Source organism: Bos indicus, chromosome 8, assembly GCF_029378745.1.
Source record: "Bos indicus isolate NIAB-ARS_2022 breed Sahiwal x Tharparkar chromosome 8, NIAB-ARS_B.indTharparkar_mat_pri_1.0, whole genome shotgun sequence".
In the NCBI taxonomy this organism is placed as follows: Eukaryota; Metazoa; Chordata; class Mammalia; order Artiodactyla; family Bovidae; genus Bos; species Bos indicus.
In genome coordinates, this window is record NC_091767.1 from 98,507,837 (window position 1) to 98,526,118 (window position 18,282).

General features: G+C 41.9%; 2 protein-coding genes across 3 annotated transcripts in view; both read right to left on the reverse strand.

Moving 5' to 3' along the window:
- Nucleotides 1-7,572, reverse strand: part of CTNNAL1 (catenin alpha like 1) — a 56,673-nt gene extending 49,101 nt beyond the window's left edge. Inside the window, exon 1 of one of the 2 annotated variants that reach the window (XM_070795235.1) lies at nucleotides 7,328-7,572. In XM_070795235.1, coding sequence (XP_070651336.1) covers nucleotides 7,328-7,468 — 141 coding nt within the window. In that variant the 5' untranslated portion in view covers nucleotides 7,469-7,572. The remainder of the gene's footprint in view (nucleotides 1-7,327) is intronic. The other variant, XM_019965626.2, reaches the window with a different exon arrangement.
- A 609-nt stretch (nucleotides 7,573-8,181) lies between these two features.
- Nucleotides 8,182-18,282, reverse strand: part of TMEM245 (transmembrane protein 245) — an 83,617-nt gene continuing 73,516 nt past the window's right edge. Inside the window, exon 18 of the mRNA XM_019966693.2 lies at nucleotides 8,182-14,096. Within this exon, the coding sequence (XP_019822252.2) occupies nucleotides 14,051-14,096 (46 nt within the window). The 3' untranslated portion in view covers nucleotides 8,182-14,050. The remainder of the gene's footprint in view (nucleotides 14,097-18,282) is intronic.

An 18,282-nucleotide genomic window follows, 5' to 3' on the forward strand; every position in this document is an offset into this window, starting at 1 on the left:
GCAAGGATGTGCCTCTGAGAGTAAGTATTAATACACATTGTGACTTACATTTCTCTCTCTCTCTCTGGGATCAATCACTGTGGAAGAAAACCAGCTACCAAATCATGGAGGAGAGACCCACATGGTAAATAAACGCTTACAAGAGTGTCTGGTGTTTAGTAAACATTACATAATGACTGCATGCTAAGTCACTTCAGTCCTGTCTGACACTTTTCGACCCCATGGACTGTAGCCCATCAAGCTCCTCTGTCCATGGGACACTTGAGGCAAGAATGCTGGAGTGGTTAGCCATGCCCCTCCAGGGGAGTTTCCCAACTCAGGGATCCAACCCGGGTCTCCTGCGTTGCAGGCAGATTCTTTACCATGTGAGCCACCCGGAAACTGCCTGCAATGCAGGACACCTGGGTTGGATCCCAGGGTCAGAAAGATCTCCTGGAGAAGGGAATGGTACCCACTCCAGTAATCTTGCCTGGAGAACTCCATGGACAGAGGAGCCTGGTGGGCTACAGTCCATGGGGTCACAGAGTCAGACATGACTGAGTCACTAACACTTCCACATAATGATTAGATGTTACCCAATTTACATTTCTAGAATCTCTGTTCTTTCCTCATGTTTGTGATGCTATCTTATTTTCTAGAATAACTGACACTAATCTCTTGATTGAAATGGATTATCTTAGTTTATTTTGTGGGAAGATAAGAAAAGAGGTGAAGATCCAGGAAGGAAAAAAAAAAAACAAGCCTGGCAGTAGGCCAGAAAACAGAACAAAGTCTTAATTCCTTGAGACCTGAAAAACAAGGGAGTCAGCCCAGGACAGAGAAGTTCATCTCTGGGCTTAACTCACTAGTAAACAATCAAAATCACTACATATAAAAATTGACTAATCTGCTATAGAAACCAATATAGAAGAAAGCACGCTGAATCACGCTGAGGTCTTTAAAAGGAGAAAAGGGGGCTCTTTCACTCACTTTATACACCATTTCTGTGTTTTACCTTTGCATTAAAAACACCAATATTCACATACACAGATCAGCAGAGCTCCCCATATGGACTCAGTGCATCTCCAACTTGGTGAGACCATCGATCCTGAAAGCTTCCAGGACAGTGCAGTGAGAAGCGAGAAGACAGGGGAGCTACCCTAGAGACTTCAAGCCTCTGTGTAATGGTGAGTACAGTAAATCTATCAAAGACAGGAAAAGACTGGTGGGTGGTAGAATAACATTCCAGGCTAGGGTGGGGCTGTGTGGCAGATTTCCCTCTTCCCTTCCTTGGATAAAAGCATTGTAAGACTGGGAGTGGGAGTTTTGACAGGAAGAATAAAGTGATTATTAAAGAAGGTGGGTGCCGCTCTGCAGGAACTGTGCTTGGGACTTAGCCCAGGGCATGTAAAAAAACTGTCTGAATTACAAAACATACAACAAATGAGTGTATATAACAGATATTTGTATCATTTAAAGAAATGACAGGAAGGCAAAACACACCTACCACCAACCTTCAGAAAGCACTACCAGCACCTCTGAAAATCCAGGTGCCCTATGGGTCCCTCACTTTCCAGATCACCCCCTCACCAGCCAAAAGAAACCACTGTCCTAATTTTGTGCTCATTCTCCCCTTATTATAACAATTGCACCTATGTTATATCCTTAAATGATACATGGTTTTGTTGTGCCTGCTTTGAACCTTTTAATTTTCTCTCCTTAACATTTGAGATTCATCCAGACTGATAATTATAGCCGTGGTTCATTCATTTCACCGCTGCAGCAGTGTCTCATTTTATGAACCTAGCACTCTTCATTTAAACAGCTTTGCTGCTAAAAGACGTTTGGGTAGTTTTCAGTTTGGAGCCATTAGAAGCAAACTGACTATCAACATTCCAAACTATGTCTCTAACACACGTGCAGGATTTTCTCCTGGGGTGTGGATTTAAGAGCGAAATTACTGGGCGTAGGTAATACCCACTGTCAACTTTAATATATTACATCAAATTGTTTTCCAAAATGGTTGTACTGCTGACATTTCCATTAGCTCCCCATTCCAATGCTTGTGCTCACTGTGGTTTTAACTTGTACTTCACTGGTTTCTAATAAAGTTGAGCATCTTTTCACATATGTGTTAGCCATCTGTTTCCTCTTCTACAACATGACTATTTATTTTACCAATTTTTAATGGGTAATCTTATTTTTGATTCATTGGAGTCCTTTATTTATTTTGGGTGCTACAATCATTTGGTGGTTATTTCTGTTGCAATCATATTCTCTTGCTTTATGGCTTATCCTTTCAATTCTGACGAACAAAGATTCTTCATTTTAATGGAGCAAATATATTAATCTTCACTTTCGGTCTATTAAGAATTCCTTTCCCACCGAGGTGGGGAAAATATTGCCCAATTTTTTTTGCCTAAAAGTAAGTTTTTACTTCCATATTGATATTTTTAATCCATTTGGAACTGTTTCTGTATATACTGTGAGACAGAGATGCAATATCATGTGTTTCTATTTAGATAACCGATTATCCTCATTTTTAAAAAAATTCTTCCTTTTCCTACTGACAAGAAGTGCCCATTCTGTGAATTATCAAGTTTCCATATATGTGTGATTGTTCCTAAGTTCTCTATTCCGTTTCACTAGGCTCTTTGTCCATTTCTGTTAAACCCACATTGTCTTAATTACTCTAGCTTTATAAGACTTGAAATCTGGTAGAGCAACTCCACCCACCTTGTTTCTCTTCTGATATTCTTGGTATTCTGATATTCTTGGTATTCTGATATTCTTTCATATAAATTTTAGTATTACTTTTATCAAATTCTACTAAAAAAATTCCAATGAAATGTTCATTGGAATCACATTAAATTTACATATCAATAGGGAAAATTGGGAGCTTCCCTGCTGGCTGAGATAGTAAAGAATCTGCCTGCAATGCGGGAGACTCAGGTTCAATCTCTGGGTCAGGAAGATCCCCTGGAGGAGGAAATGGCAACCCACTCCAATATTCTTACCTGAGAAATCCTATGGACAGAGGAGCTGGATGGGCTACAGTCCATGAGTTTGCAAAGAGTCTGACATGACTGAAGCGACTTGGCACAGGGAAAATTGATATGCCCATGACATCAAGTCAATCTAGCCAAGAACATGGTACTTCTTTCCCATTTATTTAGCTCCACTTTGGCCTTCTCATAAAATTCCCCACAAAGCTTAGCAACTCTTTTACTAGACACATATATACACATATTTTGCTTTCATTTTTATTCTAACTGGTATTTAAAAATTTAAACAAATTTTTAATGGAGTATGAGTTGATTTATAACTGGTATCATTTTTTAGGACTACTTTTCTGTTATTAATGCAGAGCAAAGTGCAACTGACTTAAACTCTTACACTGAGTGAACTTACTAAACCTCTAAATTTTTAAAATTTATTTGTAGACTCCATTTCTCTAAGGAAATGTTTATTTTAAATTTGACTTGTTGCTATGACGTTAAATAGATGGAGAAACAATGGAAATAGTGATAGACTTTATATTCTTGGGCTCCAAAATCGCTACAGATGGTGACTGCAGCCATGAAATTAAAAGACGCTTGCTCCTTGGAAGAAAAGCTATTACAAACCTAGACAGTATATTAAAAAGCAGAGACATTGCTTTTTAAAAAGCAGAGACATTGCCAACAAAGATCCATCTAGTCAAAGCTATGGTTTTTCCAGTAGTCATATATGGACATGAGAGTTGGACCCTAAGGAAGGCTAAATGCGGAAGAATTGATGCTTTTGAGCTGTGATGCTGGAGAAAACTCTAGAGTCCCTTGGACTACAAGATCAAACCAGTCAATCCTAAAGGAAATCAACCCTGAATATTCATTGGAAGGACTGATGCTGAAGCTACATTACTTTGGCACCTGATGCGAAGAGCCAACTCCTTAGAAAAGACCCTGATGCTGGGAAAGATTAAAGGCAGGAGGAGAAGCGGACAACAGAGGATGAGACGGTTGGATGGCATCACCGACTCAATGGACATAGTTTGAGCAAGCTCCAGGAAATGGTGAAGGACAGGGAAGCCTGGCATGCTGCAGTTCATGGGATCACAAGTTGGACACGACTGAGTGACTGAACAACAACTTCTATTACTAGTTTGTTATGCGCTCTTTATCACAATGAGGAGTTGAATTTAACCGAATACTTCCCTGGTGGCTCAAAGGGTAAAGAGTCTGACTGCAATGCAGGAGACCCAGGTTCAATCCCTGGGTCAGGAAGATCCCCTGGAGAAGGAAATGGCAACCCACTCCAGTATTCTTGCCTGGAGAATTCCATGGACAGAGGAGCCTGGCGGGCTACAATCCACAGGGTCCCAAAGAGTCGGACATGACAGAGCGACTTCACTTTCACTTTTTTTCCTGCATCCACTGAAAAGAACAGTATCTTTTCTAATATGTGATGAGGAAAATTATACAGGTACATTTGTCTAATATTGATGTAACTTCACATTCCTAGAAAAAGACCAGTAGTCCAGAACTTTTTACTTAGAGCCAGAAGAGGTTAAATGATCTGAGTAGAAACTGCTTAAAACTGACTAAACTGTACAAGAATAGCCCTACTTGCTCACCTCAGACCCTATCTCCTCTAGGGTATCGCTGCTGACTCATCCACACCTGCTCTGAGCTCTTAGAGCATTTACTATTGATGATGTTCATCTGACACTTGCCACGTGCTATTCTGTACCTGTCCTATCTCCCACAAGCCCCTCGAAGAGTAGTAACTAGAAAGCTTACAACAAATGCTTGCCTAAAAACCTTAAACTAGTCTAATGGATACGGTGGTAAAACATGAGTTGAATAATATTATGCAGCATCCTTAGAAAGATGAGACTCCTGGACGTGAGTTTTCTAGAGAGCTTCACTCGAATCCACTAATACTCACTAAAACATAAAAATCATTCTAAATCACATTCCACACTTCTGCTTTGTGAGTGTTTTGCCCATGCTATAGATATTTCTTGATTTTAAGCAAGATTTAACTTTTTGTTGTTGTTGAGTTCCGCCTGCAATGCAGGAGATTCCAGTTTGATTCCTGGGTCAAGAAGATCCCCTGGAGAAGGGAAAGGCGACCCACTCCAGTATTATGGCCTGGAGAATTCCATGGATTGTATAGTCCATGGGGTCGCAAAGAGTCAGACACTACTGAGCGACTTTCACTTTCACAGTTAATCATCAGTTATAATAATGCTAAAGATATAGCTGTGGACACATAATATATGGGATGCAGAACCTCAGCTATGGCCCTGAATTAGCCTTTAACAGGGAAGGAAAAACAAAAAAAAAATGCCCATATTTTCCCCAGTTAGCACTGACCTCTAGTTAACTCTCAGCAGCCAATGCACATTTCCTTCTCCACTCTCCTACTCTCTCCACCCTCTCTTACCCCTGAATTACACAATGCAGAACTTGTAGGATACATTTTTAGCAGTGATAGTGTGAAATGTTACCATTTCCCCAGATTACAACAACCTTGTTTTGCCATTGTGACTCTCTTATCTGGACCTACTACTAGCTGACCTCATCACGTCTTCTAATCTCTGCTGTTGCTGCTGCTGCTGCTAAGTCGCTTTAGTTGTGTCCGACTCTGTGCGACCCCATAGATGGCAGCCCACCAGGCTCCCCCGTCCCTGGGATTCTCCAGGCAAGAACACTGGTTCTAATCTCTAGAGACAACAAATACAATACGGTGTAGCTAAGACTCTGGGGCCAGGCTGTCAGGGTGCAAACCCCAGTTGGACATTTACAGGGTGAAAGTCCCACAAGTCCCTTATCCTCAGCTTCCTCTTTCATATAATGAAAATAAACGTCTACCCCTATAAGATTTATGAGAATTAAATGGGCTAATAAGTGTAAAGTGCATAGAACACGGTCTCACCCATAGTAAGCATTCTATCTGGATTATTATTATTATTAAATGGATAAAATACCACTCTCTTAACTCTCTCTTAAAACTACTCCAGTATTTCTCATTTTCTGTTGTGGTTGTGTTGGTGGTGGTAATGGTATTCTTTTGTAGGAGGGGGCAATGCAGACATCACTAACTGATCCTCAACTCATCCCACCTGTCAGTGCTTCTGGCCGACAATGAAGGGAAGGCCCACACACAGCATCAAGGTTATTCACTGTTCTGTTAGCCAGGCTAAAATAAGCACAGGTGAAGAAAATGGGGCTGTTTATTTAATCAGCATAACAGAAATATGGGACATGTGTGACTACTGTTATCAAATATTTGCAGGCTGGGATGGATTATTGAAAATCCTATGGACGAGCTACAGGCCCAACCACTGAGCATGTTTAAGCAGGGCCCTGGTGACCAGATGTCAAGGATGCTGTAAGAGAGAATTTTTTAAAATTCAGAGTCAGATAACTTTTAAGATTCCTTCTACCTTGAAAATCTTGGCAATATGAATGTGAATCATCAAGACGTTACAAAGGAGTTGTGAGTCACACATCCAACGAGCTCCTTAAGGCACAGAATTTTTCACTGCCCACAGTGCTTGGCACATAACAGACCTAGCTGAGGAATTCTAGCCCCGAGGGTTCGTATAAGTCGGCTCTCAGTAACAAAAAATTCTCTAAAGCTAAGCGCGTCCATTAGCTGATTCCAGACTTCTGTTGTGACCGGTAAATTCAATAAACCATACATCCCAAATGGGATTTGGCAAAAAGATGTGTACCCGGATTAACTATCAGGCGGTCCTCCACTTCACCCTTCCGAGGCAGGGCAAAAGCCAATTAAAGTGAGCAGGCAGGTTAAGGGGAAGGGTGGCCCGGGGTAAATGGGCGACTGGGGAGCAGACTTACACACGATCCGGGGAAGGGACAAAGGCCTAGGGGAGAGAGCACGCTGGACTCGGAGGCACGCGCCAGCCAGACTGGCTACAGTCCGGGTTGGGACTGGAGATGCAAAGGTGTGACGGCCGCGAGGAGGGCCCCTGAGCGCCAGCGGAGCACCCGCGGGGGTCCCCTCCGCTCCCCGGGAGCAGGGCCGGGGGCCGCCGGAGTCGCAGTCTCGGGGCGGTTCGGGTAGGGAAGCCTGGCGGCGCACCTGCGGCCGGACTCCGGTCCGCACAGGTCTCCCCGCCCCGCAGCCGGATTTCGGATGGTCCAGACTCCCTCCGCCTCAACGAAGGCCAGTCCTCAAGCCCCAGAAAGGCAACCAGACGCCGACGCCGCAGTCTCGGCACGGAATGTGGGGCAGCGGCTGCCTCCCGCCCGGCCCGGCCCCCACCGGGAGCGACCGCCGCCATCGCGGGCCGCGGCCGGGGGGGTAAGATCAGGGGCCGCGCGCGCCGCTTTACCTGAGAAACCAGCGGCAGCAGCGTCTGCTCCACCGAGCGAGTTTTGATCTCGAGTCCGGAGTCGAAGGCGAAGCTCGATGGGCCGGAGCCGTGCGCTGCCCCGGCGCCGCCACCGCCTGCGGGGCTCGGAGAGGCGGCCATGGCCTTTACTCAGCCCGTCGCGCAGCCGGGACACTGCGCCGCTACGGGCCCGCCGCCTCCCGCCAGCCAGCCTGCCTGCCTGCCCGCCGCAGCTGCAAGGCACCCGCGCCGCCCGAGACCCCGCCCCCGGAAGACCCCGCCCACCCCGCCTCCACGCGCTCCGGCCTGGGGTCCGCCTTGCAGCCCCGCCCCCCAGCCCGGGCCCCGCCCCTCTGCCCCCATTCCACCCACCCTGTTTCCCACATCATTCTTCAGTGGGTTCCGCACAAGTCTCGCTCCTGCCAAATCAGAGGCACGGGATACCTGAGGGCCTCCCACGAACATGTGGCCTCTTACCAGAGCAAGGACATCCATGCTCAGCGAAGCTACCTGTCCTTCTCCGGAGAAGTGACTCTTCCTAAATCCGAATTCCCCAGGATTCCTGGAAACTGCGCTGGGATTGAAACTATTAATAACTGGTAGGCCAGGACAGGAGTCAAGCCTGTAGGGACGGGCTTCTACCCTAAGGACTTCTACAGGTTACAGTCTTTCTGGAGCTTTCACAAACACATCTCCCCTTATGTAAATTGTCCATGTTCCATAAAAATTCATTGTACGCACTGGTGCCAAAGGAAAGGCAAGATATAAGACATAAGAGATGGACAGATGTATTCATTAAAGTTTGACTTCACTGAAGATCAAATTTCTCAACAGAGACTAAGTTTACCACTTGATTCATTCAACACTAGTAATTTTATTTCAAAATATAAATATTTTTACATTTACAAAGATGTTACATCAGTAGGTTGTCAAAGCAAGTTAAAGCTAAGAAACAGCATTTGTGAGAATAAAGACACATGGTTATATCTGAATAATCTTTTTTACTTTCAAACCATCTCTACTTTGCCTGAGAATGCAGAGATGATACATTTTCCACAAGTTACATGAGCAATAACAACTATATATCCAATCGTGGCTTCAAAATCAAATGGTACTTGAACTATACTCCCATCACCTAGACAAGTGGCACTGCAAAGCACAAAAGAAGGGTCTTCTTTGGAATAATTACAATTGGAGTTACATTTTCTGAGTCACTGCCATTAAAAACAGTATTTGATAATAAGCCAAAACAATGTTTTAAATTTGCTACCACAGCTTTCAGAGTAAAATATAAAGCTAGAATAAAAGTAAGAAACCAGGTGTGGAGTAAAGAACTCTGGACTTGGAGTCAGAATTTCTGCAACTGAATTCTGGCTCCATCATTTTGTGGTATAAACTTAAGGGAAAGATCACAAAAAACCTTTCTGAGCTTTGATCTGATAATACTTGATACCTGCCTATCTCACAGGGCTGTTATGAAAGCAGTCTGAAACCTATAAAGTACAATACAAAAGCGTTATTAAAATGTCATGTCAGCATATCACCACTGCATTTGCACTCTAACTGATCTTTGAAAAACTTTCAAAAGTAAAACACAAATACTGACTTTACACACCATAGGTGGAAAAGAATCTCTATACTTGATGTATAGCTCTGAATGGCAAATACAGTTTTTTTCTGGTATTTCACTAAACTTTGAGATATATTACAGTTTACATGGTAGATGAGCCTGCCATTCGAATTCTATTACAGATGTCTTCTAAAAGAGCTGTAAATTTTTATTTGAAAGCCATGTTTCCCAAAGGACCCCAAGTCCTTTGAGATGCTCTGAAAAAAAGAGGATGAAGATATAGTTTAAGGTCAAATAAGTCTCGTAAACAGAGTCTTTGTCCCCTCTTGTAAATCCACAATATATAATAGCATGTTAAAAACTCTTCGAAGTCCTACTTCAGAAAGGAAACAAATTCAGCATTCCTCAGTTTTAACTGACCATAGAGTCCCTTCCCCCAACTCCATATACACTTTCATTCACTTAGAACATCTAACAACATTCTTTGGAACTACTGCTATAAGGAACACATTTTTCCCAAAATTGGCAAGCTGCATGGGGTCGCAAAGAGTCAGACACAACTTAGCGACGGAACAACAACAACTCAACTAGGAGGGAAAGGGAAGAGAAGTAGAACAGTGGACTGAGAGAAAAAAGAACTGACTCTACTCCGAATTGTCACTGACGGGCGCCATGTTAGAAAAGACACTTCAACCTATGGACTTGTTTCCTTCTCTGTTAAATGACAGGATCACCTAATTATACAAGGCCTATTCTAGCACAGAATTTCTATGACTCCCGAAGGCAGACAGAACATGTTGGTTTATAATTCTCTTAAACTACCACAAAAATTAACTGTTTAGTGGTTTCATATAGCATGAGTATTATTTTTGCAGATCTTAAGTTAATGTAAGCAAAATTTGTCAACAAGGAAAGTAACTCAAGTGAAGAAACTTTAAAAAAGAAAAATATAAATGAGACGAGCTTTCAGACAAACTCTATTAAGAATAATTATAGTTTAGTAGGGATGTCTATCTAAAATAGTCTCTCCAGATTGGAGTAACTAAACTAAGTGATGAAAGTTTATTGACTAGCTAGGTCATTTCCAAATAAAATGAGATTTTGAAAAATAATTACTGAACACTGGACAGGGAGGCCTGGTGTGCTGTGATTCATGGGGTCGCAAAGAGTTGGACACAACTGAGAGACTGAAGTGAACTGAACTGAACTCTTGGGGCTTCCCAGGTGGCGCTAGCAGTAAAGAATCTGCCTGACCATACAGGAGATGCAGGATACTCAGGTTTCATCCCTGGGTCAGGAAGATCCCCTGGAAGAGGAAATGGCAACTCACTCCAGTATTCTTGCCTGGAGAATTCCATGGACAGAGGAGGCTGGCAGGCTACAGTCCATGGGGTCGCAAACAGTCAGACATGACTGAAGTGACTTAGCATGCATGTGTGCATAAGTTAATGAAATGAATATATTTTGATGGCAAAATATGCAAAGACAAGAAATACATAAAAACAAAAAAATACTTGTCTTTGGCTGGAACTAACATTTGGAACTATGTTGCCAGGGGCTATTTCTACTGCAAAATGCCTACTCTAATACTTTTATAAGGATCTTGGAATACCCTTAATGGAGACCGCAGTTTCCTATAAACCTTGAGGTTGAAAGCTCTGGTGAGCTCACCTGAAATTACTTTGCTCTAGGCTAACCCCTCATGGCCTGAATTTCTGAGTAAATCTGGCTCAGTAGTGACACATTCTGCAACGCTGAATACAACCAAAGTGGAACCAGAGGTACTAGAAAGTCCAGAGGGGTCACAGCGGGTTCTTATTAAGACCAAGGTTAGCCAGAGGACCTCATCTGCAAGCCCTCCAAGTGGAATAAACTGCTATTTCCAAAGCTACTCAGTTTGTTTAAATAACGCTTCTTGGGTATCAAGAGTCAATCTGCATCAGTCTCAAAAGTCAAGGGAAAACTCTGCCAGCTAACCACCTTTAATGGAAATGGGTGTTAAGAATTCCTGCAAACTTAAAAATAAATAAAACTGGTATCTAAGGCAGTCTGGCAGAGATCACTTCCAGAAACAGAGTGTGATAGAAATTTTGGAACTGATGCTGGACTTACATGGCATGGGTTTATGCTGAAAATCCTATGCCCCGTTCTCTCTCAGAAAAGAGAGGCGCATACTGTGTGGGGAGCTTTTTTCCCCTCCATTCAGTTTACAGTTGAGTAGTGAGTGTGACCTTCAAACTTATCTTTAATAAAGCAATAAAATGCAGAACACTGTGATAGGATTTCTGTACTTAGTTTTTACTGAAGCTACTTATATTTCATCAATTATCTGTTTTTAGGGAAACGTTCTCTTTCTGGGTCAAATGCTGAGATCGTCTTGCTGGAGCACTGGGACAGTTCAAGTTTCCTGATACGACTGGGTAGTAGTCTGGGGCACCTCTGCTCTTGATATTTCAGGGAGATACTACATCAGAACCAACTTTGACAGCTCTAAACTCTTCTCTTAGGGCTCAGAGTCCCCCTCTAAAAACCTAGTATTCATACTAACAATTATGACCAGGAAGAACCATATATTAACCTCAAGTCTATATGTTTACCATTTCACTTTATAGAGCTAAAAACACTTTGGAGGAACATAATTTGTATATGCACACTAACTCATTGTGCATAATATTTACCTTTTATAAATATGTGCTAATCACAGCTGTAAACTTATCATTGCATCATTAACAAAAACAAACCTGATTTCTTTCTTAAAACTTTTAATGCAACATTTTTAATTTTAGCAATACACATAATATGGCTAAGATTTAAGGTAAGAGAAGGCCTTCTTATGAGTTACCCCCTACAGCACCCTGTATAGTGCCCAGCATGGAACCCACAGTTTGGGAAACTCTCAATCAATGCTTTACAGAATGAATGACTGAACAAGTGATTAAAGGAAAGAATGAGTTAATTAATGCCAAATGTAGCACTTGGTGGACTATCAGACTGTAACTGTTGAAGGATTCATAGGAAATATAAGAGATCTGCATATAGTTTATTGTATAAACAAAGACCTCACAGTAGCCTCTTTTCTAGACCAAGTTTTTCTTAAGTAATATCAGAATAAATTTAATGTAATTAAGGTCCGTCTAGTCAAGGCTATGGTTTTTCCTGTGGTCATGTATGGATGTGAAAGCAGGACTGTGAAGAAAGCTGAGCGCCAAAGAATTGATGCTTTTGAACTGTGGTGTTGGAGAAGACTCTTGAGAGTCCCTTGGACTGCAAGGAGATCCAACCAGTCCATTCTAAAGGAGATCAGCCCTGGGATTTCTTTGGAAGGAATGATGCTAAAGCTGAAACTCCAGTACTTTGGCCACCTCATGAGAAGAGTTGACTCATTGGAAAAGACTCTGATGCTGGGAGGGATTGGGGGCAGGAGGAGAAAGGGACAACAGAGGATGAGATGGCTGGATGGCATCACTGACTCAATGGACTGAGTCATCGAGTCTGAGTGAGTCTGAGTGAACTCTGGGAGTTGGTGATGGACAGGGAGGCCCGGCGTGCTGTGATTCATGGGGTCGCAAAGAGTCGGACACAACTGAGCGACTGAACTGAACTGAACTGATGCTTCTTAATGAGAAAATAAAGTTTTAGAAAAAAGGATTTCTACTTTTAAATGTTTTTCCCAAAAAGGAAATCTTTGTTACTTAAGAATCTTCTCTCCTCCATACTGCATACTCCCTTGGGGACAGAGAAAGAGGCTGAAGGTTGTTTTACAAAGGGGAAAGGGCACAAAGGTAAAAGCTGGGTTCTAGTCCTGGCCCTGTCATTAACTGTAGTCTATGCAATAGAACAGGACATGATTCTACCTCAAAGCACTGGAAAAACTGTGTCAAGATACTAAAAGAGAATATTGTAAAGTAGTTAGCCTCCAATTAAAATAAATAAATTTATATTAAAAAAAAAAGATACTAAAAGAGTCATTGGAGTATAGCAAGGTTGGCAGACTGTGGAGTAAGAAAGATCTGAGGTCAAATTTTACTAAACTTTATGACTTGGAGTTGGTCACTTTTCTGAACCTTAGCTTCTCCATCTGTGTGAAATACAAAATAATATGAAGCTGTATGAAAGCTGATGTGAAGTGACTGTGAAATGATATGTGCAAAAAGATTTTGTAAAAGGTAGAGCAGTATGCTGGTTATTGTGATATCTGAGATATTTAAAAAGTCATGATTTAATTCAACAAGCATTCATCTAGAGTCTGTGTGCAAGGCACTGTGCTCACCGATACAAAACTTTACCCTAGTAAGTAACTAACTGGCCAAATTCTAAAGAGTAAAACAGAGACATTTCACAAATCAGAACACTGCTGCCCCTGAGATTTTTTTTTACTTAAAACATTTGGAAAGGAAAAAAAAAAAAATCACAACATGAATTCTATCATATTGTTACCATTAATAGCAGCTTAATACTTAAGTAATTTCAGTGTGGTCAGCCAAGGTTTAGAAATTTGGCAATAGAGTAATAGGGGATGGAGGGAGAGGGGGAGGAAGAGCTTCAGTCTTTCTTCTCCTATGGTTGCAACATACAACTAACTGAGCTTCAAATAAGCCACCCACCATTACACTGAAGATTTGATCTTTCTTATAAGAGGACCATACATTGTGGAAGAAGGGAGAAGACTCATTTTTCCTGCTCAAGCCACTACATTCTCAAAAGTGAAAGCCCTCTTCATTGAAAAGTGACTGTTGTAGAAAAGTTTAAGGACAGATTTCTTAAAACAGGAGAAAATCACACTATATACAGCAGGTAGTTTACGGCTCTTAAAAAAAAAAAGTTATAAATACGTATTATAATATACATAACCAAAGTGGGAAAATTTCAAGCCACAATACCAGTGTATAAACTGAAACTTTTCAAGCCATCTTAGCAACACTTAAGTGAGTAAACCACATTTCTGAGCTCTAAAGCTGTGCTTCAAAATGCAAAGCAGCCCACAGCCAGTCCTCTCTTGTCCAGGCGTTCTGTACAGAAGGCCAGGAGGCTCCTGCGTCTCGTCCTGGGCTCTGTTTGCCAGGCGCGGCTGAACAGACAGGAGGCCACAGCTGAGCTGAACTCACAGTCAAGGTTGAATTTCCTTATAGAAATCACTGCACTTGGAAACCAAGTCAGTCTACAGAAGGTTTCAGGTCTTCAGAAATGTCACGGAAAGTCCTTTAAGAAAAAAAGACAGGATGATTAGTTTTGCTTTTAGGAAAAGGGGGGAAATAGAACCACAGAGATACTTAGAAAAGAAAAATAGCATCTAACCAGTAATTCACTGTCATATAATATTCTTATAAGTTGAGAGCCTTGGTGCCATTATGTAGTCACTGTTTTTTTTCTTAGTATTTTCACTGAGTATTGTTTCGAAGTCTGATAGTTGTTTCTCAACCTGCAGCAACAAGAACTCTAGTTTTTTTTTTGGAAGGTCTATCCAAAAGACTGTTTCCCTAGACGCTCTTGAAACTAATGACCATGTGACTAACATCTGGCCAGTGAGATGTAAGTAGAAGTGTTGAGTGACTTCTGGGCAATGTCCTTAAAAGAGAAAGGTGATCTTTTCTGACCTTTCCCCCTTCATGCTGACTGGAAAGTAGACACAATGATGTTAAAGAGAAAAACAGTAAGAGACTGAAGATTAAATGCTAACTGGATAACTTTTATTGCAAAATAGGAGAACTGATCCAGCAATGTCCCAGCTCTGAGTGTTGTGGTTCAGGGTAGGAGAAATGGGATAGGGCTTTTCATCAAATGACTGTGAACTTATACTGTTTCTGACCTACATCAAACAAGCCAAGTGAATGTGGCTAACTGGCAGGTAATAACTGGGTTGGATGGAGGGGGTCTGCTGTATTGGGGCCTAACTTAGGACTGTAGTAGCTAGCTGGCCTTTGCTACATAATTTATCCAGCCAGGTCTGCATCTTTGTTGGCAGCCAAATGGCCAGGTCAAAGTTCATCAGTGAACAAGCATTCATCTTAGATGAAAAGACCCCACACCAAGGTGGACAGAACATCAAGGTGGGGAGTCAAGCTTGGCATGGATGTTTGTGGAACAGACACACCAAGCCCTGGTCTGCCTACCTTGTACTTCTTACAGCCAAGAGAGAAATAAACTTCTAGCTGTTAAAGTTCTACTGGTGGTGGGGTTTTTTGAGTTGGTTTTTTTTGGTTATAATACAGGCAAATCCATCTTAAATGATACAGATACGAAGCACAAGTTTATTACCATCCTTTTAGACAGAGATTGCTTTGCTCCTTTACAACCATATCACCAATTAGCAGGGTTAGACAGGCAGGCAGAGGTAAAATAAAGGTTAACCCTTTAGCATCACATAGGAAGTGCTCAAATGTCAAGTGGGGCACAAGTCAAATGATACAGAAAAAAAGAGATTACATTTGCTCAGTTATCTGAAGGCTCTTTCACTGGATGGTGTGGGAAGCCTCTTATATCTCAAGCACATCTCTAACTAGCACAGCTCTACATCCAAAGGAACAGCCTTGAGGAAGGGGTAAGCTTCCTGGCTATGGTTCCTGTGTCTCTGAAAGGGATTATATATGACATGACTGAACTCACCATGTTGAATATATGCTAACAGGTCAAGGAACTAAAATGAATTTTTATACTGAGAAAAAGTCCCCCAAACTAAGATTTATACACACACGTTTTATGTATTGTTGTCTTTTAGTCGTTAGGTCATTTCCAACTCTTTTGCGACCCCATGAACTATAACTTGCCAAGCTCCTCTATCCGTGGGATTTCCTAGGCAAGAACACTGGAGTGGGTTGCCATTTCCTTCTCCAGGGGATCTTCCCGACCCACAGATGGAACCCACGTCTCCTGCATTGGCAGGCAGGTTCTTTACCACTGAGTCACCAGGGAAGCCCTTTTATATGTATTAATATCCATCTATCTCTGTATCTATCTAATCAAGGTTTCTCAACAGCTGCACTGCTGACCACTCTGCACTGTGAGAGGTTTAGCAGCTCCTACTCTCTACAGCTGTGATGATGAAGATGTCTCTATACGTTGCCAAATGTCCCCTGAGGGGAGCCTCACCCTCCTCCCCCACAATCATTGCTCTAGATAGCTACCTACCCATTTATTTATATATCTCTTTTTCACAGTCTCACCTACATTTGTGTACAGGTAAAGCTGTGTACAGCTAAAGCTACAAGTTGTCCCAGACTATATGAAATTCAGGTAGCACTCAATTCTGGGAAGCCCTGGAATATCTTTAAAACCAATAACCAAAAGCTGATCAGTATTACAAAGCATTTTCCAACACCAAAAAGTTTTTAAATTCATTCTTTCATATCTTTTCAAATTTCTAAGATACCTTCAAGCTTCAATCTCTAACTCTTCAATTCCCCTAAATTATGAATGAAAACGGCTGCCTCAGGGCAAAGATGCATGAAATAAGATCAAAACTGTGGTTGGCCTGGTGACTGCTTTCTGTTGACAAGTAAGCTTAGCTGTAACCCTGAAATTCATACCTGCTATTCAGTTCTGCCTCCAGGCCAAGAAAGCCTCCAGAAGGACTCAGAAGAAAGAAAACACAATGAAGCAAGCTAGGAAAATAGCTATTAAGTATTTTCCATCCCAACAGTATGTTTTCTCTAGATGTTTGGGGTAGTGATGGTGTGTGTGTATGTGTGTGTGTAAAACCCTACAGAAGTAACACTGATCTGAACTGAACCTCAATTATCTCGTGTGTGTGTGTGTGTGTGTGTGTGTCTAAAACCTTATAGAAGTAACACTGATCTGAACCGAATCTCAATTACCTCGTGTGTTGTGTGTGTATAAAACCCTATAGAAGTAACATTGATCTGAACCGAACCTCAATTACCTCCTGGAAAACAAACTCCAAAACCCAGAGATAGAGATATAATTCTTCCTGGTCTCATCAAAAGCCACAGCACTAACTAATCCACAGGGCTCAGAAAACTGTAACCCTCTAGATTAGGAAGAAACAAAGGAATAAAAATTGCATCAGCAGTGTTTTTTTTTCAGCTGCGCTGCACGGCTTGTGGGATTTTAGTTCCCCAACTAGGGGGTGAACTTGGGCCCTCAGCAGTGAAAGCACAGAGTCCTAATGACTGGACTGCCAGGGTATTTCTTTGACAGTATTATTTCTTAAAATAGTAAATGTCCTACCTAAACCATCTAAATATACTATTCTTTCCCAAACCATAAGGATTGTTACGTTCCTTTGAACCACAGTGGTAGAATTTCTCAAGAATAAAAAAGGTGGAATGGGGCCTCATGTGACTAGGGGGATACAGGATTGCTGTGAACATTTTACAGTTCCTTTGACTGCAATGGGGATTGTGTGATGTGATTTCTCACTTGCAATCTTCTTGGCTCCTTGAAAATATTTTGGATCTGCTTCCCCTGAAGTTTTCAAGGAGATTTTTTTTTTTTTAATCCATTTATGAGAATGCTTAAGTCTTTTGATTTAACAACTCAAGAGTTGTTGACTCCCAGAGAAAGAGTAAATTGTGGATGTTTACAAATGAAAAGCATGCACTGACTAACGTAACTTACTTTAGGAGGCTCAGGATAGCTGAGTATGTATTTCCTAAACCCCCACCAGCACACCTTGTGACAGAGCACATGTCATCACTTACGTACATTCTGCCTCTTCCAAAAATTTGGAATAAAGTTCTAAGGCTGGAGTTTACTATGGCCCATACTCTTTTATCAGCCTTACAGTGAAAAGATCTTTTAATCTGATCTGCTCCTGGTTTCACTAATCTATTAACTCATCAAATTTTCATTGAGCATTTATCCTAAACTGGAATGATAGGCAGCATACTCCAAATGACGTCCTCAAGATTTAGGTAAAGGTCTGGAGGAGTCATGGTTTTTTACGAGACCATTTTCATATATTATTTTACAAAGACAAAAATAACTTCTTGCTCTATTAAAAAGTAGGAGGTGTTAAACCTTAGCATAATTGCCAAACACTGATCTTCCTTGTCTTATGATGGCATTATACCTGGCTTCATACTTAATAATATCCTTAAGACAGTTTCCCTTGTGGTTCAGATGGTAAAGAATCTGCCCGCAACGCAGGAGACCGGGTTTGATCCCTGGGTCAGGAATATCCCCTGGATAAGATAATGGCAACCCACTCTAGTATTCTTCAGTTCAGTTCAGTTCAGTCGTTCAGTCGTGTCCGACTCTTTGTGACCCCGTGAATCACAGCACGCCAGGCCTCCCTGTCCATCACCAACTCCCAGAGTTCACTCAGACTCACGTCCATCGAGTCAGTGATGCCATCCAGCCATCTCATCCTCTGTTGTCCCCTTCTCCTCCTGCCCCCAATCCCTCCCAGCTTCAGAGTCTTTTCCAA